This window comes from Tachyglossus aculeatus, chromosome 2 (assembly GCF_015852505.1).
Source record: "Tachyglossus aculeatus isolate mTacAcu1 chromosome 2, mTacAcu1.pri, whole genome shotgun sequence".
Classification (NCBI taxonomy): domain Eukaryota; kingdom Metazoa; phylum Chordata; class Mammalia; order Monotremata; family Tachyglossidae; genus Tachyglossus; species Tachyglossus aculeatus.
This window is the reverse complement of record NC_052067.1, coordinates 152,884,008-152,910,038: the sequence shown is the minus strand read 5'-3', so window position 1 is coordinate 152,910,038 and position 26,031 is coordinate 152,884,008. Positions and strand designations below refer to the sequence as shown.

The following is a 26,031-nucleotide window of genomic DNA, read 5'->3' as shown; positions in this document are numbered from 1 at the left end:
ATGGTATTTTCGAGTGCTTCATATGTGCCAGACACTGTACTAAGCAGTGGAATAGATACAAGATAATCTGGTTGGACACAGTCCAAGCCCCACATGGTGCTCACAGTCTTTGTCCCCCTTTTACAGATGAGGTAACTGAGGCTCAGAGAAGCGAAGTGACTTGCCCAAAATCGCACAGCTGACAAGTGGCAGAGCGGGGATTTGAACCCAGGTCCTTCTGACTCCAAGGCTTATGTTCTTTCCACTAGGCCATGCTGCTTCCCATAAGGGAAAACCTAGGAAAATCGAATACAAGCGCTATATGAATGTAGGGAATAATTGCAATAATATTACTGATATTTATGTACTATTTGTTTATTGATAGATATAATCCTAGAAGAGAAATTATCTTGAAATCACCCATATCGAAAAGCTAGGGGTTAGTCTTGAAATGAATGTGATTAACAAAGAGGAAAATTATATTTTTGCTAGCAGATGCCATCAAACACTTCATTGTAGCTATACTGAGAAATTTAGATTATATATATTCATTCAATCATATCTATTGAGCGCTTATTGTGTGCAGAGCACTATACCAAGCACTTGGAAAGTACAATTCGGCAACATATACAGTCCCTACCCAACATTTTGGGTAAGAGCTGTGCCAGAGAAATGAATTTGTCTATGGAAATGAAAAATGATCCCTAACAACCTGATCTTCTATTTTTAGGTTGCAGCAATTTACAAAGACCCAAGCATTGGAAACCTCATCAATATCGTGATTGTAAAATTAGTTGTAATTTACAATGAGCAGGTAAAAAAAAATTGATGATTTGACCTGTGAAATTTATTGAAAACGTATTTTAAAGATCGCAATGTGAAATTCTATGATTTATGTGTGGGGAAAAAAAACCGTAACAAGTGCTTGAGGCAAGAAAAGAGTGGGTTTGTATAAACTGCAGGGCCAAGAAAATCTCTTTTTGTTTTAGTCCAAGGAAATAGGAAACAGAATTAATGAATAATTTAGGCCATATTTTTGCTAGAAAATTTTACAGATAATTTATATCAAGGATACATTTTGATTATGATAATAATTGTTGCATTTAAGTGCTTACTCTGTGCCAACCTTGTGCTAAGTACTGGAGTAGATATAAGATAACCAGATTGGACATAGTCCTTGTCCAACACAGGGCTTACTGTCTGTGATCAAGATATTTAGGGAAAAGTTTACTTTTGGTCCAGTTTTATGGATATTATGCTAATGACTGGATAATAAGGGTGGGAAGGACATAGCAAGGTCTTCATCATTTTTTATAACTATAATTACATACAGAGAACCAGCGTGGCTCAGTGGAAAGAGCCCGGGCTGGGGAGTCAAAGGTCGTGGATTCTAATCCCGCCTCCGCCACATGTCTGCTGTGTGACCTTGGGCAAGTCACTTCATTTCTCTGAGCCTCAGTTCCCTCATCTGCAAAATGGGGATGAAGACTGTGAGCCCCATGTGGGACAACCTGATGACCTTGCATCCCCCCCAGCGTTTAGAACACTGCTTCACACATAGTAAGCGCTTAACAAATGCCATCATTATTATTATTAAAGATCATTATTAGCAATAATAATTGTAGTATTTGTTAAGTGCTATGTGGCAAGCACTGCTCTAAGCACAATTCCTGTCACACAGGGACTCAAACTCTTAGTAGGAAGGAAAACAGGTATTGGAGCCTCATTTTACAGGTGAGGAGACTGAGTAATAGTGAAGTAAAGTGATGTGCCCAAGGTTACACAGCCACCAAGGGGCAGAGCCCGGGATAAGAGCTCAGGTTTCTGATAATAATGATGGCATTTATTAAGCGCTTACTATGTGCAAAGCACTGTTTTAAGCGCTGGGGAGGTTACCAAGTGATCAGGTTGTCCCATGGTGGGCTCACAGTCTTAACTCCCATTTTCCAGATGAGGTAACTGAGGCCCAGAGAAGTGAAGTGACTTGCCCAAAGTCACACAGCTGACAATTGGCAGAGTCGGGATTTGAACCCGTGACCTCTGACTCCAAAGCCCATGCTTTTGCCACAAAGCCACACTGCTTCTTATGATGCCCATATCCATGCTCTTGCCACTAAGCCACTAGGCCTATTCTCAATCTGAGATGTGATAAAAAATGATTTTCAAAATGTGGGTTTAGTCTTCTATTATTTGATTTCAAATATCACAGCTACTTTTTTTACTTATTCATAGCTAAAGGACTTACTGTACTTGGAACCAGCATACTCTGCATATTTGATTAACGGACAAAGTGAAGCCTGTTACCGTTCCACAGATATTCAAACTAGATGATGAACGTGTCCGAAATAAATGGTGCAATTATTTTAACTGACAATATGATGTTAAAGAGTTAACATCTATTTTTCGGTTATTTTTCCACAGGAGGGACCAGTCATCAGTTTTAATGCAGCTGCCACTTTACGCAACTTTTGTTTATGGCAACAAACGCAAAATACATTGGATGATTCCCATCCTCCCCATTATGACACTGCCGTTCTTATTACTCGGTATGATATGATGATCCTACCACCAAGTACATATAATGCCATTTTTCATTTTTTAAGTGGGTTATCCGAAGTTGGTGAATTTTTGCACTGATAGTTTAAAAACTTAGCTGACATAACAATAAGTATGGTATTTATTCAAGTGCTTCCTTAAATAAAATGAAAAGGACAGTGGTAAGACTGGGAGCATCATCAGATCCAACATAGTCCTGGGACTCGCAATCTATTAATGATATGTATGTATCTGGCTCTGCCAATTGTCAGCTGTGTGACTTTGGGCAAGTCACTTAACTTCTCTGTGCCTCAGTTCCCTCATCTGTAAAATGGGGATTAAGACCGTGAGCCCCCCGTGGGACAACCTGATCTCCTTGTAACCTCCCCAGTGCTAAGAACAGTGCTTTACACATAGTAAGCGCTTAATAAATTAGGGACCTTCTCTATATGTTGCCAACTTGTACTTCCCAAGCGCTTAGTACAGTGCTCTGCACACAGTAAGCACTCAATAAATACGAATGAATGAATGAAGGAATAAATGCCATCATTATTATTATTACTATCTGTAATTCTGTTTATTTTTATTGAATCTATTGACGCTTGTCTACTTGTTTTGTTTAGTTTTGTTGTCTGCCTCCCTCCTTCTAGACTGTGAGCCCGTTGTTGGGTAGGGATTGTCTCTATTTGTTGCCTGCATTGTACTTTCCAAGTGCTTAGTACAGTGCTCTGCACACATTAAGCACTCAATAAATATGATTGAATGAATGAATTAGGAAGAGCACGTGTCTCATCCCCATTTTTCAGATGAGGATTCTGGAGGCCCAGAACGGATCTGTGATTTTCACAGGGTCATATGGCAGAGCTGGGATTAGAAGACAGGTCTCCCAACACCCAGTTCTGAGCTCTTTCCACCTAGCCATGCTTCCTCCTCATCAAATGAAGAAAATTCACCTGCATAAAATGATGTCTTATAAAATGAAAAACAAATTAATAAGTCCTTTCATTGTCAGGGTAATGATGGACTTTTAATTGCTACTAAGGAGTAGATATTTCTCCTTACTTTAATGATAATGGAGTCATAAAACGAGGCAACAATGTATAGAGGTATTGATATTTACTTTCCTTTGGGAATAAAGAACAATTACAGTGCCAAGTTGAATTTATAATTTTTTCACCTTTTCCCCTTAGTCTTTCTGTTTCTATTTCACAAGTAAAGCCAGTGATTTCTCTTCTGACTTCTGTGTCAGAAGAGAAGCTCTTGTGCGTTGTCTTGGTTAAATTTCCCAAATGTGGGAGATACTTTTATTTCAGGCTAACAGGGAGATAATCATTGCATTTCCTCGAAGTCTGTCGTGTATGTGTGTGTGTGTGTGTGTGTAGTCCAAATTCTGTGCCTTTAAAAAAAATTCCAAATTCACAAGTTTCTTAATGAGAAAGTCCTTTTTTCATTTAAACCAAAAGGGATTGGCAAATGCCAATTAAAGCCACTGGGTTGAGTCCATGCAGACATGGAATTTTGGCCTTGTAATTGGGTTCTTCTGTGTATCTTCCCTGTAGGCTTGGATAGGAAGATCCTATGGCCCTATGCCAGGAAAATAGCAGGCTTTTTGGGACACGATCCAAGAAGTAATCTTAAGAATTTCACTTTTTCATGTTCCGACAGTTCATAGTTATGTAATTTACGATTTTTTAAAAGCAGCGTAGAACTGCCTGGCACCATATTTTTTCTAAAAGAATTTTAAAACAAACAGTTCAATGAAAAATTTGAAGAAACCTTTATTTGATTAATAAAATTACCATTTAATGCATACAATTATAAAATGGGAAATACAATTTGGAGATATCTGCCACCACCCCCCATCCCCACCATGATGGAACTGGGAGTTTCTGCCCAAAATCCAGGCTGAAAGAGCCTCTGGAGTCCCTCTGGGAGTTGTCTGGATCGCAGATTAGAGTCTGATGGATCTTAGGGAGCTCCGTCCTCTCCCATTCTTTTCGCACAGAGTTGGGGTGTCCTATTCACTGCTCCCCAAGTCCCTGCACCTCTATAGCTTTCCCCACTTTATGGCTGAAGCTCAGGCATTTCCCTGAGTCATAGAGGTCATCAAGGACTAACCTTCCACCTCTCCTCTCCCCTTCCCAGAACCCGTTATCCTTACTAGTCAGCATCTGGTGGCTCACGTTCTTCACACGCTCAGAGGCAGGGGCCTCGTTCTGACAAAATCCCGGGATCCTCTCCCATCACTCCCTGTACATGTGTCCATCTAGAGTCCGTAGCTTGCGCTCTCCCGTGTCCTGCACTCCCAGACATGTGGCTTATCTCCTTTTCCCCCAACTTGGCCCCTCGACTTTCTCCCCAATTTCTCTCCCTGGTCTGGTCAACTTTGATTTCAGGGAGGGCCACAATGGAGTCACTCTTCTGGTTTCCTCCTCCCTCTCCTCAATATGGGTGACGGTGGAACTGGTCATCACACCCCGATATTGGAATGTTTTGTTGACACTCTTGAATCCAGGCCTGCCTCTTGTTGGTCCTGCTGATGGACGCTTGCCGGCCTGCCTTGCTCTTCTCTTCTATATCAAGGCTTGATGACGATGCTTGATGATGACACTTCTAGACTGGGAGCCCACTGTTGGGTAGGGACCGTCTCTATATGTTGCCAACTTGTACTTCCCAAGTGCTTAGTACCGTGCTCTGCACACAGTAAGCGCTCAATAAATACGATTGAATGAATGAATGACATTTGTCAAGCACTTACTATGTGTCAAGCATTGTTCTAAGCACTGGGGTCGATACAGGATAATCAAGTTGGGCACAGTCCCTGTCCCACATGGGGTTCACAGTCTTAATCCCCATTTTACAAACGAGGTAACTGAGGCACAAAGTATTTAAGTGACTTGCCTGAAGATCACACAGCAAAGTGTCAGAGACGGGATTAGAACCCAGATCATTCTGACTCTCAGGCTGTGCTCTATCCATTAGGCTAAGGACTGTTTGTTTTCAGTGCAGTCATGGCACTGCGGTTGTCCTTTGCACTGCTATCAGGAAGATATGCTAATATTAGCAAACCAGAATGGGCTTGGGGGGAAAAAAAGCGATTAATGACTCTCCAGCCATATCTCTGTCTCTAATGATCATCCTATTCGTGGTGGTTTGCAATGGTGCTTCCATTTTCCTCAGTGCAGTGGACTCGTAAGATAAATTTTCTTCTGGAAAACTCTAAAAATAAGCTTTTATAGTATACCGCAATTGAGGAAGCATTTTTTTAGAATTTCAAAATGTTTCTCCCCCTTGGGTTGGGAGTTGTAAAAAAAAAAATAATTTATCTGTAGATATTTTGAAATGAATTCTGTGTTTCTTCCAGGGAAGACATCTGCAGAGCTAGAGAGAAGTGCGATACACTAGGTAAATTGTTTTTGAAAAATAATAAAGAGGGCTAATTATGCTGTAAATAAGAATTTTCTTGTGTAACTTCTGGTTTAGATGGGGGAGCGGGGTTTACAGGGAAATATTTTTCAATCATCTGTTACACTTTTTAACCACAGTCTTGCTCCTTGGAAAATCATTCTTTTGGTTTGTTGAGTTTGGTCCTCCTATCTTTGAGTGCACTACTTTAAAGAAACTATCCCGTGGATAGGAAGGATAGCCTGTGGAGATTATATAGATTAGAAGGGCATATCCATGTGCATTTTGGATGAATACAGTCCTCTAGATTTGTAAACTAGATTCTTAGACACGTTGACTGCCCACAGATTGCTTACGTTCTAACAGGAGAGACCTAAAATATATGGATTTGTTATTTAAAGATGAGTGATTGTGTGATATGTGGCTGATATATACACATTGCTTGTGTTTTTCAAGAAGAATATCTGAGAAAATATATTTATTACTGAATGCCTTACTAAAAAACAAACTATAACGAAGTTGGTTCACCATCTTTAGCTAATGTGATTCATACCCTCCTATCACAGGCAATTCCTCCTTGTCTTTCAGTCACTTACCCTGATGCTGTTCCCTCAGAGCAAATGTTCCCCAGTTATTTTCTAGTGGGAAACACTCCAGGAAGTATTTAGTAACAAATGTAATAAAAGATTACGACCAAACATTAATAACTGTATAATATCAGGATGCACAGAAAATCATAATTTTAAAATGAATCATGTTTTTCATTGAAGAACACTGTTTTAAATATTTTTTTTTTTTTAGTGGGGTGAATTAGATAAATGATAAAACCTTCTTTTTGATGAAAGGCCTGTTTTTATAGAAAATGCCAGAGGAGAACATCATTTGTTTCTGTGCCTCTTTGAGGTTGAGAGAGATAATTGTTTTCATCCTTTAACTTCTGTTGTTTAAATTTATGTTACATAGTAGCAATACTATTCATTGGTTTCCTGCCGAGTACAATGAATGTTCTAGCACTTGGGAAGCTTCTAGACTGTAAGCCCATTTTTGGGAAGGGACCGTCTCTATATGTTGCCAACTTGTACTTCCCAAGCGCTTAGTACAGTGCTCTGCACACAGTAAGCGCTCAATAAATGCGATTGAATGGATGAATGAATGAAGCCAAATAGAAACACAAGTCAGGTTCACTGCCCACAAGGAGCTTAAGTGGCCAAATACACAATGAGTACTTTAATGATGAAGTCTGTGATGCATGATTATGATATTGTCACGTTTGCTCATTTTTCATATGTGAATGATGTTTTTCAGGATTAGCAGAGTTAGGTACTATGTGTGACCCACTGCGCAGCTGTTCTATAAGTGAAGAAAATGGACTAAGTGCGGCTTTCACTATAGCACATGAACTTGGCCACGTGTGAGTATTGACTCGTCAAGATGGCTATGACACTGCTAGACTGTTCGTTCGTTGTGGGCAGGGAACGTGTCTGTTTACTGTTGTATTGTGCTCTCCCAAACACCTAGGACAGTGCTTGGCACACATTATGCACTCAATAAATACGATTAGACTGTGAGCCCGTTGCTGCGTAGGGACCGTCTCTTTATGTTGCTGACTTGTACTTCCCAAGCTCTCAATACAGTGCTCTGCACACAGTAAGAGCTCCATAAATGCGATTGAATGAATGAATGAATAAATGTAATTACCTCTGAAAGCTTAAATGGTTTTAGTTTTTCTTTTTATGGTATTTTTAAGCACTTACTATGTGCCAGACACTATAATAATAATAATAATAATAATGGTATTTGTTAAGCACTTGCTATGTGCCAAGCACTGGGGTAAATACAAGGTAATCAGGTTTTCCCACGTGGGGCTCACAGTCTTAGGCCCCATTTTACAGGTGAGGTAACTGAGGCACAGAGAAGTTGTGACAAAGTCGCACAGCTGACAAGTGGCAGAGCTCACTATACTGAGCACTGGGGTAGATACAAGTTAATCAGGTTGGGCACAGTCCGTGTCCCACATGGGGCTCACAGTCTTAATCCCCATTTTACAGAGGAGATTAACTGAGGCCCAGAGAAGTGACTTGCCCAAGGTCACACAGACAAATAGTGGAGCCCGTGTTAGAATAATAATAATAATAATAATGATGGTATTTATTAAGCGCTTTACTATGTGCAAAGCACTGTTCTAAGCACTGGGGGGATACAAGGTCATCAGGTTGTCCCACAGGAGGCTCACAGACTTAATCCCCATTTTATAAATGAGGTAACTGAGGCACAGAGAAGTGAAGTGACTTGTCCAAAGTCACACAGCTGACAACTGGCGGAGCTGGGATTTGAACCCATGACCTCTGACTCCAAAGCCCGGGCTCTTTTCCACTGAGCCACGCTGCTTGTTTCTGATTTGCAGGCATGTGCTCTATTCATTCAGTCATATTTATTGAGCGCTTACTGTGTGCAGAGCACTGTACTAAGAGCTTGGGAAGTACAAGTTGGCAACATAACACTATCCACTAGGCCACATCGCTTTTCCGTGTTTTTTTATGACATTACAAAGGTGTCCCATAACTGCCTTCGGCCCCTTCTCATGGCTTCGGCCCCTTTTAGACTGTGAGCCCACTGTTGGGTACGGACTGTCTCTATATGTTGCCAACTTGTACTTCCCAAGCGCTTAGTACAGTTCTCTGCACACAGTAAGCGCTCAGTAAATATGATTGATGATGATGATGATGGCTTCTGTAAATGAGGTTCCCACTAGCTGCAGTCATTGTGAACTCCCACCCACTTCCCTTGTTGTTGTGGCAGAAAGATGGCTGTGGGATATTTTCCACAAGGTGGAATTGCTTGCTTTTGATCTCAAGACCTGTGCCAACAACACAGCAAGTCATATGTCTGGGTGTGACTTTGGAGAGGCCAGTGACTTTTTATAGAAAAGTGCTTAAAATATAGTCCCACCTGATGTCAGAGGGCTGGATTAGATAACCTTTAAATTTGTTCACACCAGGATTCCGTCCTTAAAAGAGTGCATAGGAATCTCTTTCACTGACTGAAGGGACAGTTTTTTTATTGTCCTATTAAGATTATAATTATATACCATTTGGCAATCATATTTTTTGAATCGAATTTTACAGGAGGTACAGGCTGCATGACATTACTCTAGATACTCTGGACCAATTATTTGGGGAATAGAAGAGACAGCCTCCTTCCACGTAGGAGGTTTCTAATTTAGTATTTTTTTCATGGTATTTGTTAAATGCTAACGATGTACCGGGCACTGTACTAAACGCTGGGGTAGATACAAGCTAATCAGGTTGGGCACAGTCCAAGGAACCATATTGGGCTCAGAGTCTTAATCTCCATTTTACACATGAGGTAACTGAGGCACAGAGAAGTGATTTGCCCAAGATCACACAGCAGACAAGTGGCGGAGTCAGGATTAGAACCCAGGTCCTTCTGAATCCCAGGCCTGTGAAATTTCCAGTAGGCCACGCTGCTTCTCGAAGACTATTTAATCAAGAAGAACACCCTGATTGTCCGTTCCATTCAAATGTGTATGTAATGTGGTGGGGGAAAGCACACCAGGAAGATGGACAGTCTGGTGGAGGATTGTTCTCCCTGAGAAGCAGCGTGCCCTAGCAGAAAGCACACGGACCTGGGAATCAGAGGACCAGGGTTCCAATTCTGGCTCCGCCACTTGCCTGCTGTGTGACCTTGGGCAAGTCACTTAACTTCTCTGTGCTTCAGCTTCCTCATCTGCTAAAGGAGAGTACGTATTCTCCTTCCTACTTGGACTGTGAGCCCCAACTGGGACCTGATGATCTCGTATCTACCTCAGCGTTTAGGACTGTGTTCGGCACATAGTAAGCACTTAACAAATACCACCATTATTAATAATAATAATGATTATGATAATAGTGGTGATAATAATAATAAGGGTTTTAGTAGATTGGGATACCAACAGGCAGATACAGAAACAATGAAAGGAGTTGCAACCAAGAAATGAATCTATGCGATAAAAGACAGCCTCGTCATACCCACAGTATGGAAAGGTTTTTCCAGTTGCCCATAATCTTTTTCAGCCACACCCCTTATCAATTCATTCATTCATTCAATTGTATTTATTGAGCGCTTACTGTGTGCAGAGCACTGTACTAAGCGCTTGGGAAATACAAGTTGGCAACATATAGAGACAGTCCCTACCCAACAGTGGGCTCACAGTCTCTATGCTGCTTTGTCTCAGCCATCCCTTCCCAATGGTTCCATCACTTGCTTGTTTTCTGGCATGATGTCAGAGCCATGGCTTAGAAAGGCAACTCAAGTCATGCTGTGTTGAGGCAGCTTAGCCAAAGCGGGGAATTTGTGAAGATGGCGGGCATCAATCGTATTTATTGAGTGCTTACTGTGTGCAGAGCACTGTACTAAGCGCTTGGGAAGTACAAGTCGGCAACACACAGAGACGGTCCCTACCCAACAACGGGCTCACAGTCTAGAAGGGGGAGACAGAGAACCAAACAAAACATACTAACAAAATAAAATGAATAGAATAGATATGTACAAGTAAAATAAATGAGGTGTGGCTCTCCCTCTTATCCCTTCAGTTGTACTTATTGAACGCTTACTGTGTGCAGAGCCCTGTATTAAGCTCTTGGAAAGTACAATTCAGCAATAAAGAGAGACAATCCCTGCCCGTAACGAGCTACAAATGCAAAGAATAGATCTATATATGGTGAAAATGGCTATTGCATTAAGCCCGGCTATGACCTCAGTTCTCTTACTGATCTGTGTTCTGCACATAGTAATTATTCAATAAATGCTATTGACTGATTGATCTACTGATGTAGTGCTTTATAAACAAAGTTGGATTTGCTTTCAGGGATGGACAGGAAGTAGATTGGTGGGTGGGAGAAAGAAGATAGTTTCTGGGAATTGCCGACAGCTTAGGCCTCATGGCCGAGTTGAAAGAGCAGGAGCCTGGGTGTCAGAAGATCTGGGTTCTAATCCCAGGATTGCTGCTTGTCTGCTGTGTGTCCTTCAGCAAGTCACTTAACGTCTCTGTGCCTCACTCCCTCATCTGTAAAATGGGGATTCAATACCCGTTCTCCCTCCTACATACACTGTGAACCCCATGCGGGAGCTCACTATCTTGTATCTACCCAAGTCCTTAGTACAGTGCTTGGCACATAGTAAGCACTTAACAAATGCAATGATTATTATCAGTATTTATGTTTATAAATCATGTTCATGACTTATTAAAGGCTAGATGTGTTAAAGCTTTTGTGTTTTATTTTTAGATTTAACATTCCTCACGATGATAGCTTTAAATGTAAGGAAGCAGGAATTAAGCATCAGTATCACGTAATGGCGCCGACCTTAAATTATCACACGAGCCCTTGGACCTGGTCAAAATGCAGTCAAAAATACATCACTGAATTTTTAGAGTAAGTCTGAATTGGAGCTGCCTTTATATCTTGATTTTTTTTAAATTTTTCAAAATTCCAGTGTTTAAGCAGTATGCATATTTTCTTTCTAGTTTTCCCATTTATTTCATTCACAAGGGTAATCATATACACCACCGTTTGCCAGCTGTGTGACTTGGGGCAAGTCACTTAACTTCTCTGGGCCTCAGTTACCTCATCTGTAAAATGGGGAGTAAGATTGTGAGCCCCACATGGGACAACCTGATCACCTTGTATCCTCCCCAGTGCTTAGAACAGTGCTTTGCACATAGTAAGTGCTTAACAAATACCAAAATTATTATTATTATTATTACTTCTGGACTGTGAGCCCATTGTTGGGTAGGGATTGTCTCTGTCTGTTGCCGAATTGTACTTTCTAATCACTAAATACCGTGCTCTGCACACAGTAAGCACTCAATAAATACGAGAGAATGAATGAATTTCTACATGTAATGGAAAGAGCATGGGCCTGAGAGTCGGGATCTGAGTTCTAATCCTGCCTCTGGAACTCATCTGCTGTGTAATGGTGGGCAAGTTTCTACACTTCTTTGTGCCTCAGTTTTCTCATCTGTTAAAAGGAGATAAACTATTGGGATTTTGTTCCCCCTTTTGAGACAGGGTTTGTGTCTGATCTGATTATCTTGATTGTCTACCTAGAGCTTAGAATAATTCTTAACACGTAATGTGTGGTTTAAAAATACCATCAGTGTTTTTATTATTAATAGAAGTACAAATATATTCATTTACCCTTTTTTCAGTGGAAAAAAAAACCTATTAAATGTTTATCACCTTCTTGAGGAGTTGCTTATAAGGAGTCAAGAAAGGCTCAGTGTCATTTACCCTTTTTGCAGTGAAAAAAAACCTATTATATGGTTATCACCTTCTTGAGGAATTGCTTATAATCATCATCATCATCATCAATCGTATTTATTGAGCGCTTACTATGTGCAGAGCACTGTACTAAGCGCTTGGGAAGTACAAATTGGCAACATGTAGAGACAGTCCCTACCCAACAGAAAGGCTCAGTGTCATTTACCCTTTTTTCAGTGAAAAAAACCCTATATGTTTGTCACCTTCTTGAGGAGTTGCTTATAAGGAGTCAAGAAAGGGTCAGTGTCATTTACCCTTTCTTCAGTGAGAAAAAAACTATTATATGTTTATCACCTTCTTGAGGAGTTGCTTATAAGGAGTCAAGAAAGGGTCAGTGCCCCGTGACCTTTGCTTTTTGTTAACCATCCTTACACAATGCAGAATTCTTAGGTATTCATTCATTCAATCGTATTTATTGAGCGTTTACTGTGTGCAGAGCATTGCTTGGGAAGTACAAGTTGGCAAAATATAGAGACGCATGCACTTGTGGTCCCTGTTTTGGCTGAAAGGGTAGAGCGATGCCATTCCTACTTATTTTCCAAGGGAAATATCTGGGAGACTATGGGAGTCCTCGGAATAGTCTGAGTTCTGACATCCCAGGGAATAGAAGAAGGGCATAATGGGAGATGGGCTGGGATTCCTCTCCTCCCCCAGGAGAGCCAAAGGACAAATTTGAAAATGCCAATGTTCAGAGGACCCAAGGCTCCATCTTTAGGCTAGAATTGGGGGCGAGGAGAGGGGTTACCCAAAGTGGCTTAAAGTTGCTCAGTCTGCATCAGGGACTCCAGTAGTACTGCCTAATTCCCTTCCCATTGGTCCCTTCACTGAAATAAAGCTGAAGCCAATCATTCTGGGGAAGTAAATGTTTATTTCAGCTCAGCAGAGACCAAACATTATCACAAATATTGTCAGAAGGTTTCAGGTACAAACAAGCATGCTGTCAAAATATTATAAATATGTGACGTTAGCATAAACATTCTTTCAAATAGCGCAATGTTTCTAACAACAGAGAGATGACTGATTAGGCTTTGTGTGAAAACTTTTGTGCAGTGATTGCTTAGACATTTAGCCTAGAGAAGTTTTTATAAGGAGCGTATGTTGGAATCAAAATTAGGTGCAATTTCTATTTCCAAACCACATTTTGAATACAGTTTCTACAAATCCTCCATGTGTTTGCATTATTGAGCCTTTCCTTGTATTAGAAAACCAATTCAAGTTTAGAAATATTTTTTGAAGAATGTTGTTTTAAAATAGTTCCAGGTATGCCCTTTTAATCTCTATAATTATAATTTTCCATAGTACTGGTTATGGGGACTGTCTCCTTGATAAACCGAACGGAAGAACATATGATCTGTCATCACAACTACCCGGATCAGTGTATGATGTCAACAAACAGTGCGAATTAATGTTTGGAGCTGGTTCACAAGTATGTCCATATATGGTAAGGAAATTCTTTTTCTGTTAGGAAAAATTTCAGTGTCCTCCAAAATCTGTCAACAATATGTAATGAAATAGAATACTAGACAATGGAGGCAAAATCTTGTGAACTCAATAAATCCATCAATCAATCAGTGGTATTCGTTGAGTGCTTACTTTTTTAAAAATGATTTTTGGTAAGTGCTTATTACGTGCCAAGCACTGTATTAAGCACTGGGGTAAATCATCGTGGCTAAGTGGAAAGAGCACGTGCTTGGGAGTCAGAGGTCATGGGTTCTAATCCCGCCTCCGCCACCTGTCAGCTGTGTGACTTTGGACAAGATACTTAACGTCTCTGTACCTCAGTTACTTCATCTATAAAATGGGGATTAAGACTTCAAGCCCCACGTGGGACAACCTGATCATCTTGTATCTACCCCAGTGCTTAGAACAGTGCTTGGCACGTAGTAAGTGCTTAACAAGTACCATTATTATTATTATTATTATAAGCTGATCAGACTGGACACAGTTCATGTCCCAAATGGGGCTCACAGTCCTAATCCTCATTTTACAGTTGAGGTAACTGAGGCACAGAGAAGTTAAGTGACTTGCCCAAAGTGACACAACAGAGAAGTATGTGTTGCCAACTTGTACTTCCCAAGCGCTTAGTACAGTGCTCTGCACACAGTAAGCGCTCAATAAATACGATTGAATGAATGAATGAATGAATCAATCAATCAATCATATTTATTGAGCGCTTACTATGTGCGGAGCACTGTACTAAGCGCTTGGGAAGTACAAATTGGCAACACATAGAGACAGTCCCTACCCAACAGTGGGCTCACAGTCTAAAAGGGGGAGACAGGAGCCAGAATTAAAAACCAGGTTCTCTGACTCCCAAACGTGTGCTCCTCACGCTAGACCATGCTTCTTGATAAAGTAAAAATATGTCTGATAGACATGATCACCGCCCTCAAGGAGTTTAGAGTCTCAAAGGGGAGACAGACATTAAGATAAATTACAATTAAGGGAAGGAACTGAGTGTAAGGATATGTATGTAAGCGTTGTAGGGGTGGGGATGGAAAGGATTACCTGAATGCTTAAGGGGTGGGACTAAAAACATGAGAGAAGCATTAGGAAAGGAAGTTAGGGTAAGGGGATGAATGTGTAATCCCAGAAGGCTTCCTGGAAGTGATACAAATTTAATAGGGCTTTGAAGAAGGGGTGAATGCCGTTCTGTTGGATATGTAGGGGAAGGGAGAAATGAGGGTGTGAGCGAAGGGTTAAGAGGAGGGTGAGGTGAGAGCAAAATATAGTGAGTAGCTTGTAATTAGAGGAATGAAGCCTACCCTCTGGGTTGTAGGGGGAGAGGAGGGAGGATAAGAAAGAGGGAGAAAGCTGACTGACTCCAATTTATCATGGAATCCTCTTAGATTAAAGGGTTTGGGTGCTAATTTAAAGTTAATGGCGATGAGGAGGGAAAGAAGATGCAGCTGTTTTCTGATTTATGAGGTTTGAAAGGGTTTCGTGTCTGATTAAAAACTATGAAACGGGGAATGTGCTCATCTAATCTAATAGTAAAGGAAAATATGTGATTCATTTTCTTATGAATATAGATTTGTCATATTTCTCAGAAGCTGTCTTATTTCGTGCTCATCAATCACCATGAGATGGAAAGAATACTGAGCCATGGGATAGCTCCTTTATTTTAGAACCTTAAGTACTAAAAGTTGCCTTTGATGCTAGCCCTACAGTACCACTGATATGTGGTTATCTACAGTAAAACACTTTCTTTGATTTTATTTTCCTGAATTTTGATCCAAATTCTTATCATCCAACTTCAAAGTGGACTGGAAGGAATCCTTTAAGTTTAGATTTCAGGATGTGTAGATAAAAAAGTTTGTATCTTTGGATAAATGAGAACTTTCTCTGAAAAGAAGAATTTTAGCGAGGAATCCACATTTCCGAGAAATGCCCAATGTGAATAGTAATAATAATAATTGTGGTATTTGTGAAGTGCTTTCTATGCACCAGGCATTGGGCTACGCTCTGGGGTGCATATAGCAAATTGGGTTGGACACAGTCCCCTGTCCCACATGGGGTTCACAATGTTTAATACCCATTTTACATATAAGGTGACTGAGGCACAGAGAAATGAAGTAACTTGCCCAAAGTCACGTAGCAGACCAGTGGCAGAGCTGGGATTAGAAGCCACTCTGACTAAGCCATGCTACTTCTACAAAGTCTCTAGACTTTAAGCATGTTGTGGGCAGGGAATGTGACTGTTGTTACATTGTTGTTTGTTTGTTGTTAGGAGAAGCAGCGTGGCTCAGTGGAAAGAGCCTGGGCTTAGGAGTCAGAGGTCATGGGTTCAAATCCCAGCCCTGCCAACTGTCAGCTGTGTGACTTTGGGCAAGTCACTTAACTTCTCTGTGCCTCAGTTACCTCATCTGTAAAATGGTGATTAAAACTGCGAGCCCCCCGTGGGACAACCTGATCACCTTTTAACCTCCCCAGTGCTTAGAACAGTGCTTTGCACATCGTAAAATGCTTTGCACTTTAAAGTGCAGTGCTTTGCCCCAGACTGAGCCCCTTCCTTCCTCTCCCCCTCATCCCCCTCATCTTACCTCCTTCCCTTCCCCATGGCACCTGTATATATGTATATATGTTTGCCCATATTTATTACTCTATTTATTTTCCTTGTACATATCTATTCTATTTATTTTATTTTGTTAGTATGTTTGGTTTTGTTCTCTCTCTCCCCCTTTTAGACTGTGAGCCCACTGTTAGGTAGGGACTGTCTCTATATGTTGCCAACTTGTACTTCCCAAGCGCTTAGTACAGTGCTCTGCACACAGTAAGCACTCAATAAATACAATTGATTGATTGATTGATTAAATGCTTAACAAATACCATCATCATCATCATCATCATTATAATTACATGGTACTCTCTCAAGCGTTTAGTTCGTGCTTTTGATACAGTAAGCGCTGAATAGATTTGATTGAATGAATGAAGATACGGAATGCTTGGGCAGAAATAGCTATGCCCCCCAAAAGGGGTGCATCTTAGCAGCACACTTTCAGAGCTGGCCCTTTAAGCCTGTGAGCATCTGAAGGCCTGGGGTCTGGGCAGGGGGAGCGTGATGAGAGCTTCGGCCTGTCTCAGAGTTGCAGCTGGCTTGCTAGGAATGCCCCACTTCTGACAGGGCTAAAACAGCTGGTCCTCTATTTCAGGGAATGCTGCTAAGAACTGTTCCTCAAAATAGGGGCCAGCTGCACTGCCCCTAATCCTCTGGAGGGCTGAGATCCCAGAGAGGTCTCCTCCTTGAACTGAGGCCTTGGAAGATCTTAAAACCCTGGGGTGTCCGGGCTGGAGGGATCCCAAGTGTGTACCCCACAGGGCTGTACAATTGGGGTGAAGTTTCTAGGGGTAGGTCTGAAAGGGGCCTGGGAAAGCTTTGTTCTAGGTCAGGAAGCAGCATGGTGTAGAGTGCAGGCCTGGAGTCAGAAGGTCATGGGTTCTAATCCCAGCTCTGCCCCTTGTCTGTTGGATGATCTGAGGCAAGTTGCTTCACTTCTCTGTGCCTCAGTTCCCGCATCTGTAATAATAATAATAATGATGGTGTTTGTTAAGTACCTACTGTGTGCCAAGCACTGTTCTAAGTTCTGGGAAATGTAAATGTCAGAATGTAAGAAGCCCTGGGAAATCTGTAAGAAATGGGGCTTGAGGATGTGAGCCCCCTGTGGGACAGGGACAGTGTTCAACTCTACTTGCTTTTATCCCCTCCAGTGCTTAGTACAGTGCCTGGCACGTAGTAAACGTTTAGCAAATTCCACACAGGTGACTTATTTAACCTGACTGGCCGTTCTCGAGTGAAGTCTGTTAAGGACACTGATGGAACAGCTCAGAGGGTCAGATGTGTTGTACGAGGAGAGTCCAGGATGTAGGAATACTACTACTAATAATGATGGTATTTGTTAAGCAAGTCACTTTGGGCAAAGTCACTTGACTTTGGGCAAGTCACTTAACTTCTCTGTGTCTCAGTTACCTCATCTGTAAAGTGGGGATTAAGACTGTGAGCCCCCAGCGGGGCAATCTGATCACTTTGTAACCTCCCCAGTGCTTAGAACAGTGCTTTGCACGTAGTAAGCGCTTAATAAATGCCATTATTATTATTATTATTATTATTATTATGCACTTACTATATGCCAAACACTGTCCTAAGTGCTGGGGTAGATACAGGGTAATCAGGTTGTCCCAGGTGTGGCTTAGTCTTAATCCCCATTTCACAGATGAGGTAACTGAGGCCCAGAGACGTGAAGTGACTTGCCCAAAGTCACACAGTTGACAAGTGGCGGAGCCGGGATTAGACCCCACGACTTCTACATATATATATATATATAGACATATATATATACTGTATATATGTATATATGTTTGTACATATTTATTACTCTATTAGACTTGTACATATCTATTCTATTTATTTTATCTTGTTAGTATGTTTGGTTTTGTTCTCTGTCTCCCCCTTTTAGACTGTGAGCCCACTGTTGGGTAGAGACTGTCTCTATATGTTGCCAACTTGTACTTCCCAAGCGCTTAGTACAGTGCTCTGCACACAGTAAGTGCTCAATAAATACGATTGATTGATTGATTGATTCTGACTCCCAAGCCCAGGTTCTTTCCGCTAAGCCATGCTGCTTCTGGTTCTGTGAACCTTTAGTGTGAGCTTCAGCCGAACACCACACTAGTGCCATACCCTGTTTGATCAATCAATCGTATTTATTGAGCACTTACTGTGTGCAGAGCGCTGTACTAAGCGCTTGGGAAGTACAAGTTGGCAACATATAGAGATGGTCCCTACCCAACAGTGGGCTCACAGTCTAGAAACTGGGTGGTCCTGAATGGTTACTCTGCCTTTCTTAATTTGATTTATTTTAATGGTATTTGCTGAGCGCTTACTATGTGCCAGGTACTGTATTAAGCAATGGGGAGATACAAGTTCATTCATTCATTCATTGTCATATGTACTGGGTGCTTACTGTGTGCAGAGTACTGTACTAAGTGCTTGGAAAGTACAATTCAGCAACAGAGACAGTCCTTGTCTGCAGTGGGCTCGCAGTCTAGAAGTGGGGAGACAGGAGTCAAAACATGTAAACAGACATCAATAGCATCAATATAAATAAATAGAATTATGGATATATTCACATCATTAATATAAATAAATAGAATTTTAGATATGTACATATATACACAAAGCTAAGCAGGTTGGACCAAATCCATGTCCCACTTGGGGACCATAGTCTTAATCCTCATTTTACAGATGAGAGAACTGAGGCCCAGAGAAGTGAAGTGACTTGCCTTAGGTCACACAGCAGACAAATAGAGGAGCTGGAATTAAAAGCCAGGTCTTTCTGACGCCCAGGCGTGCAATCTACCCATGAAGCCACACTGCTTCTCATTCTAATCCTATTTGTTTGTCTGCAAACAATGTCGCATCATTGGATAGTGTACTGATTAGATAACGGCATTTAACTCTGAAATACCAGTCAAGATTTTCGGTTTTATGTACAGCCTTCCAAGTAAAGGCTGATACGTTAGTTCAACTTATCATCAGCTTTGTAACGTCTGGCTGATTTGGCAAACCTGTTTTCATTTTTCTTCATAATTTTCTTGGGTGTGTGCCTCTAGGCCGTACTCATCTCCATACAGCAACTTTTAATGACTAGATTGAATGATGTTTAAAATTGCTTGATTTGGAAGAGTCTGTTGGAGAAGTGTGAAGTTTTCTATTACCCATGTCCAGGTCTCTTGTTGCATTTTTCAGAATGGCTGCCTAGAATAAATTGAACAGTTTGAGCCCATTATGCTTTATTCTACTGGTATTGGAAATGAACCAGAGAGGATATACCCAGCTGTGGTCCAAACAAGCTACGACATCAGGATGTAGCGTCCTAGAATCTGCTTGGTCTAGTGGAAAGAGCACGGGCCCAGGAGACAGAGGACCTGGGTTCTAATTCCGCCTCCACCACATACTGCTGTGTTTTGGGCAAGTCACTGAACTTCGTTAGGTCTCAGTTACCGCATCTGCAAAATGGGGATTCAATGCCTGTTCCTTTCTACTTAGGCTGTGAGCCCTCTGTAGGACCTGATTATCTTGTATCTCCCCCTCCTCCCCCTCTCCATCCCCCTGCCTTACCTCCTTCCCTTCCCCACAGCACCTGTATATATGTATATATTTTTGTACATATTTATTACTCTATTGATTTTACTTGTACATATTTATTCTACTTATTTTATTTTGTTAATATGTTTTGTTTTGTTCTCTGTCACCCCCTTCTAGACTGTGAGCCCACTGTTGGGTAGGGACCGTCTCTATATGTTGCCAACTTGTACTTCCCAAGCGCTTAGTACAGTGCTCTGCACACAGTAAGCGCTCAATAAATACGGTTGAATGAATGAATGAATGAATGTATCTACCCCAGCGCTTAGTATAGTGCTTGGCGTATAGTAAGCGCGTAACAAATAAATTGATCATTTATTATTATTATTACATAACTTTTCAGGGTAATGAAATTTACTAAGCAGGAGACTTAAGTTCTATGGTGTGTTGGTGTCAAATGCTTTTGTAAAGTCTATAAAAACTAACTTGCTCAATCAGTTAATCACTGGTATTCATTAAGTGCTAATTGTGTGTGGAGCACAGTACTTAGCACTTGGAAGAGTAGATTAATAATAATGATGGTATTTGTTAAGCGCTTACTATGTGTTAAGCAGTGTTCTAAGGATTGGGGCAGATATAAGCTAATCATGTTGGACACAGTTCCTGTCCCACATGGGGCTCACTGTCTTAATCCCCATTTTCCAGATGAGGGAACTGAGGCATAGAGAATTTAAATGACTTGCCCAAGATCACACAACAGACAAGTGGCAGAGCTGGGATTTGAACCCAGGTTGGTTGAGATGATTTCTGCCCTAAGACAGCTTACAGTCTAGCGGACGAGCTGTCTGGGGGGCTGCTCCTGGATACTTTTCAATCAATCAATCAATCATATTTATTGAGCGCTTACTGTGTGCAGAGCACTGTACTAAGCGCTTGGGAAGTACAAGTTGGCAACATATAGAGACAGTCCCTACCCAACAGTGGGCACCCAGTCTAAAAGGGGGAGACAGAGAACAAAACCAAACTAACAAAATAAAATAAATAGAATAGATATGTACATGTAAAATAAATAAATAGAGTAATAAATAATAATAATAATAATAATAATAATAATGATGGCATTTGTTAAGCGCTTACTGTGTGCAAAGCACTGTTCTAAGCTCTGGGGGGGGGGAAATACAATGTGATCAAGTTGTCCCAAGTGGGGCTCACAGTCTTAATCCCCATTTTTACAGATGAGGTAACTGAGGCTCAGAAAAGTTAAGTGACTTGCCCAAGGTCACACAGCAGACTTGTGGCGGAGCCAGGATTTGAACCCACGACCTCTGACTCCAAAGCCCGGGCTCTTTCCACTGCGCCACGCTGCCTACCCTAATAAATATGTACAAACATATATACAGGTGCTGTGGGGAAGGGAAGGAGGTAAGATGGGGTGTTCCTGTACCTCACATGATGTAAAGATCACATCTGCTTTGCTCTTATGATCTGAAGCCACATTGTGATTCGGGCAACATACTGTCATACACTTCAGTAGCTTGTCCAGGAATATTCTGGTCAGCAACGTCTTCATCTTCAAATGCCGTCAAGTCGTTTCCGACCCATAGCGACTCCGTGGACACACCCTCTTCAGAATGTCCCAGCTTCTGCCTGAAAGTTGTTCCTCTATGTGTATTCCCCAGAGTTTTCAGCAACGTAGAGTAATGAAATACCTTGATAATTGCGGTGATCTTATATTTCACCTTCTCCTAGAAGGTGCTGATGATTGTGGTTTGACTGAGATTATACCTCCTCAGTATTTCACATATTGAGAAGAAAGAGTCTGTAAAAGTGTTTAAGCAGGGTGTCCCCCCTCCATGCTTGTACATCTTAGAAGGTATTTCATCGGGTCCCAGAATTTTCCCAGTTTTCATGGCTTTGACTCCTGTCATAACTGTTTTTTTTTATTCTATTTGTTAAGTGCTTACTATGTGCCAAGCACTTGGGTAGATACATGGTAATCATCATCATCATCATCAATCGTATTTATTGAGCACTTACTATGTGCAGAGCACTGTACTAAGCGCTTGGGAAGTACAAATTGGCAACATATAGAGACAGTCCCTACCCAACAGTGGGCTCACAGTCTAAAAGGGGGAGACAGAGAACAAGACCAGTCAGGTTGGACACAGTCCCATTCCATTCCCATTAGAGAAGTAGCATGGCTCAGTGGAAAGAACACGGACTTTGGAGTCAGAGGTCATGGGTTCAAATTCCGGCTCCACCACTTGTCAGCTGTGTGACTTTGGGCAAGTCACTTCACTTCTCTGTGCCTCAGTTACCTCATCTGTAAAATGGGGATTAAGACTGTGAGCCCTACATGGGACAACCTGATCACCTTGTACCTTCCCCAGCACTTAGAACAGTGCTTTGCACATAGTAAGTGCTTAATAAATGCCACCATTAATATTATTTTTCCCACATCAAACCTCTAGGCTGTAAACTCTTAATAGGCAGGTAATGTATCTGCTGATTCTGTTGTGCTATAATCTCCCAAGCACTTAGTACAGTTCTCTGCACATAGTAATCGCTCAAAGAAATATGGTTGATTGGCACACCGTCTAGGTAGGAGGGAGTAGGAGTGCTTAGTACAGAGTTCTGCACACAGTAAATGTTCAATGAAGACCACTGATGGTGATGATTGTTACAAAGTGTCTACTATTCCATTCTACAATGATTATCTTCTGAGATGAAGTTTTGTTCTATCTTTTTCTCAAGACAAGTGTGCTGCTCCATCGTAGTGGCCTACTGATTTATCCCAGTTTATATAGCATATGAAACACTTAGGAGATGATTTGGGGTATCCACAATGCTGCCTTTATTACCATCTTCTGTTATATTCTACCCTTCTAAGCACTTAGTACAGTGTTCTGCACACAGTAAGTTCTCAATGTGTACGCTTGATTGATTGATTTTCAAAAACCAAGGAGAAAGATCAAATTGCAGCCACAGTTATGATCATCATCAATCGTATTTATTGAGCGCTTACTATGTACAGAGCACTGTACTAAGCGATTGGGAAGTACAAATTGGCAACATATAGAGACAGTCCCTACCCAACAGTGGGTTCACAGTTCTCCATTTCTGGCAAGAGTTTATCAAGAGTTATTTTGCCTGGTTGATACAGAATTTTATTGACAGATTACTGCTCCAGAGCTCACAGTGTAGACCAGAGATGATGATAATTACAGTTCAAGGCTTGTAGGATATGTGCAGGGAGCAACTCCAAGACTATTCATGGAACTTTAAAAAAACATTTGGCAATTTGAATAAATCTTGTTCCTGGTGATGGTTTAATAAGTTATATTGTACTCTCCCAAGTGCTGAGTTGGTACAGTTTTCTGCACACAGTAAGCACTCGGGAAATATGCTTGAATGATGGAATAAATGAATGAAGTTTGACAATCAGGTGATGTTGCCAAGATTTTGGGTCTGCTTTGTGATAGCCCAGATGGTAATAATACTAATACTACTACTATTAATAGCAATAATAATGTTCATAAAACCAACTGTGGTATTTGTTAAGTGCTTTCTATGTGCTAAGCACTGTGCTAAGGTAATCAGGTTGGACACAGTTCCTGTCCCATGGAGCGCACAGTTCTAATCCCCATTTTCAGCTGAGGTAACTGAGGTACAGAGAAGTGAAGTGACTTGTCCAAGGTCACACAGCAGACAAGTAGCAAAGTCTGGACTAGAACCCAGGTCCTTCTGACTCCTAGGCCTGTGCTGTATCCATTAAACCATGCTGTCATCTCAATGTGGGAAACTGAGTCATATCCGGCCTCCATCACCAGTGTGGTAAAACAGGGCAACTGAAGGCCGCCATTCAAGTTTTCCCAGATTTCACATTGAGACTTTTTTTTTTCCACCATCCTTAGAAAGTCATTCTTTCTCCAGTTTAGTTTTCCTCTTTGGCCAACTGGAACTTATGTGCTTCATGACCAGTTAGCCATAATGCTGAAAGCCAGTCTTCTCGAGCTATGTGCATTGATTCTTTCTTCTGAAACATTGTTGAATTGATTTTAGCATTGAAGTTTTTCTTTCTACCAGATTCCTCTCGTTTGACTCACGGTCTTAATGGCAGGGTCTAGCCAAATCTGAACTGTGAACGTATTCATCTTGGACCGTGATCTCATCTGCCTATTCTTTTAAGGGAGGAAGGAGTATTCTGCCTTGAAATGGAGTGAAATCAACAGAAAATTTAGTAACTAAAATCTTTTTCTTAGGGACGGGGGATCCAATTCTTCATTTGTGTGAGGGGGTGAAGTGGGTTGGGACTTCGGGAGGGGGACAGAACGTCAAGCTGGTGGGGAAATGAGGGTGAAGCCTCCAGGGGATGGAGAGGAAACAGGAAAGGGAATAATAATAATAATTATGGTATTTGTTAAGCACCTACTATGTGCCAAGCACTGTTCTAAGCACTGGGGTAGATACAAGTCAATCTGGTTGTCCCACGTGGGGTCACAGTCTTAATCCCCGTTTTATGGATGAGGTAACTGAGGCACCGAGAAGTTAAGTGACTCTCCCAAAGTCACACAGCTGACAAGTGGCGGAGTGGGGATTAGAAGCCACGACCTCTGACTCCCGAGCCCGGGCTCTTTCCGCTAAGCCACGCTGCTTCTTCAAGAAGAAAAGGAGAAAGGAGAAAAGGGGAAACAGTGGAGGAGGGACTTAGAGGAGAGGTTGAAAGGATGTGGGAAGAATGGGAAGAGAAGGAAAGGGAAAGAAAGGGGAAGTCCAGGGTCCCACTGCCCCCTCAACCCCATGGCCCTGTAAGTTGTCTACCTGCCTCACCCTGTTCTCCCCAATATTTTGGGGGATCCACTGGTGCTGATGTAAAGAAACAGCAGAGCCAAGTGGAAAGAGCACGGGCCTAGAAATCAGAGGATTTGGGTTCTAATCCCAGCTCCACCACATGACCGTTGTGTGACCTTGGGCAACTTAACCTCTCTGTGCCTCAATTTCCTCATCTGTAAAATGAGAATTTAGATTGTGAGCCCCATGGGACAGGGACTATGTCTTACATCTGTAAAATGGGAATTAAGATCGTGAGCCCCATGTGGGACAGGGACTATGTCTCTGATAACCTTGTACTTACCCCAGTGCTTAGTACAGTGCTTGGCACATAGTAAGCACTTAACAAATACCATCATCATTATTATTAATTAAAAATGATAATGATAATAATAAAGGCCATGACATCACAGTCTTTCTGCTGCTTTGTGCTCCTCATGGGCAGGGAGTTTGTCTGCCAGCTCTGTATTGTTCTCTCCCAAGCACTCAGGACAGTGCTCTGCACACAGTAAGGGCTCAATAAATAGACCACGCTTAGAAGTAGCATGGCTTAGTGGAAAGAACACAGGCTTTGGAGTCAGAGGATGTGGTTTCTAATCCCTGCTCTGCCACCTGTCTGCTGTGTGAACTTGGGCAAGTCACTTAACTTCTCTGTGCCTCAGTTACTTCATCTGTAAAATGGGGATTAAGACTGTGATTAACCTGATGACCTTGTATCTACCCCAGTGCTTAGAATAGTGCTTGGCACATAGTAAGCACTTAACAAATACCATAATTATTAATTATTATCAGTTGCTCAATAAATGTCATTGATAATGCTATTAAACTTGCTTTGCTTCTCAACAACCCTTTTTTTTCCAATTTTCACCGCATCCCAATTAGAAATGTTAGATAAATATTAAAGCTCAGTGTTACGTGCATAATTCCCTCCCACTGGAAACCAAGATATGTTCACAAATATCACCGACCGTTTTTACTAAACGGTATCGTGTTTTTTTTTCTTCCAGAAGCAATGCAAACGTCTTTGGTGCACAAGTGCTGAAGGAGTTCACAAGGGCTGTCGTACGCAGCATATGCCGTTGGCTGATGGGACAGATTGTGGTTATGGAATGGTAAGTCCAGTATAGTGGTCTCTGTAGTCTGCAAAGCTACACTGCCCACGTTTTGAATTGTCTAGGACTGACTGACCTGTATCCTCCCTTTCACATCATGCTTATGTCTACTTCTTCATTCCTTCAGTCATATTTATTGAGCACTTGCACTGTACTAAGAGCTTGGGAGAGTATTATTATTATTAAGTGCCGTTGAGTCTTTTCCAATTCATAACCACTCCGTAGATATACTTTCTCTGGGACGTCCTGCCCTCTGCCATAGTCCACA

General features: G+C 41.5%; 1 protein-coding gene across 1 annotated transcript in view; it reads left to right on the top strand.

Moving 5' to 3' along the window:
• The window catches only part of ADAMTS20 (ADAM metallopeptidase with thrombospondin type 1 motif 20), a 231,939-nt gene that overhangs the window by 59,033 nt on the left and 146,875 nt on the right, over nucleotides 1-26,031 (top strand). The window contains exons 3-9 of the mRNA XM_038770479.1: nucleotides 710-793; nucleotides 2,401-2,525; nucleotides 5,879-5,919; nucleotides 7,225-7,330; nucleotides 11,205-11,351; nucleotides 13,539-13,680; nucleotides 25,659-25,763. Coding sequence (XP_038626407.1) covers nucleotides 710-793; nucleotides 2,401-2,525; nucleotides 5,879-5,919; nucleotides 7,225-7,330; nucleotides 11,205-11,351; nucleotides 13,539-13,680; nucleotides 25,659-25,763 — 750 coding nt within the window. The remainder of the gene's footprint in view (nucleotides 1-709; nucleotides 794-2,400; nucleotides 2,526-5,878; nucleotides 5,920-7,224; nucleotides 7,331-11,204; nucleotides 11,352-13,538; nucleotides 13,681-25,658; nucleotides 25,764-26,031) is intronic.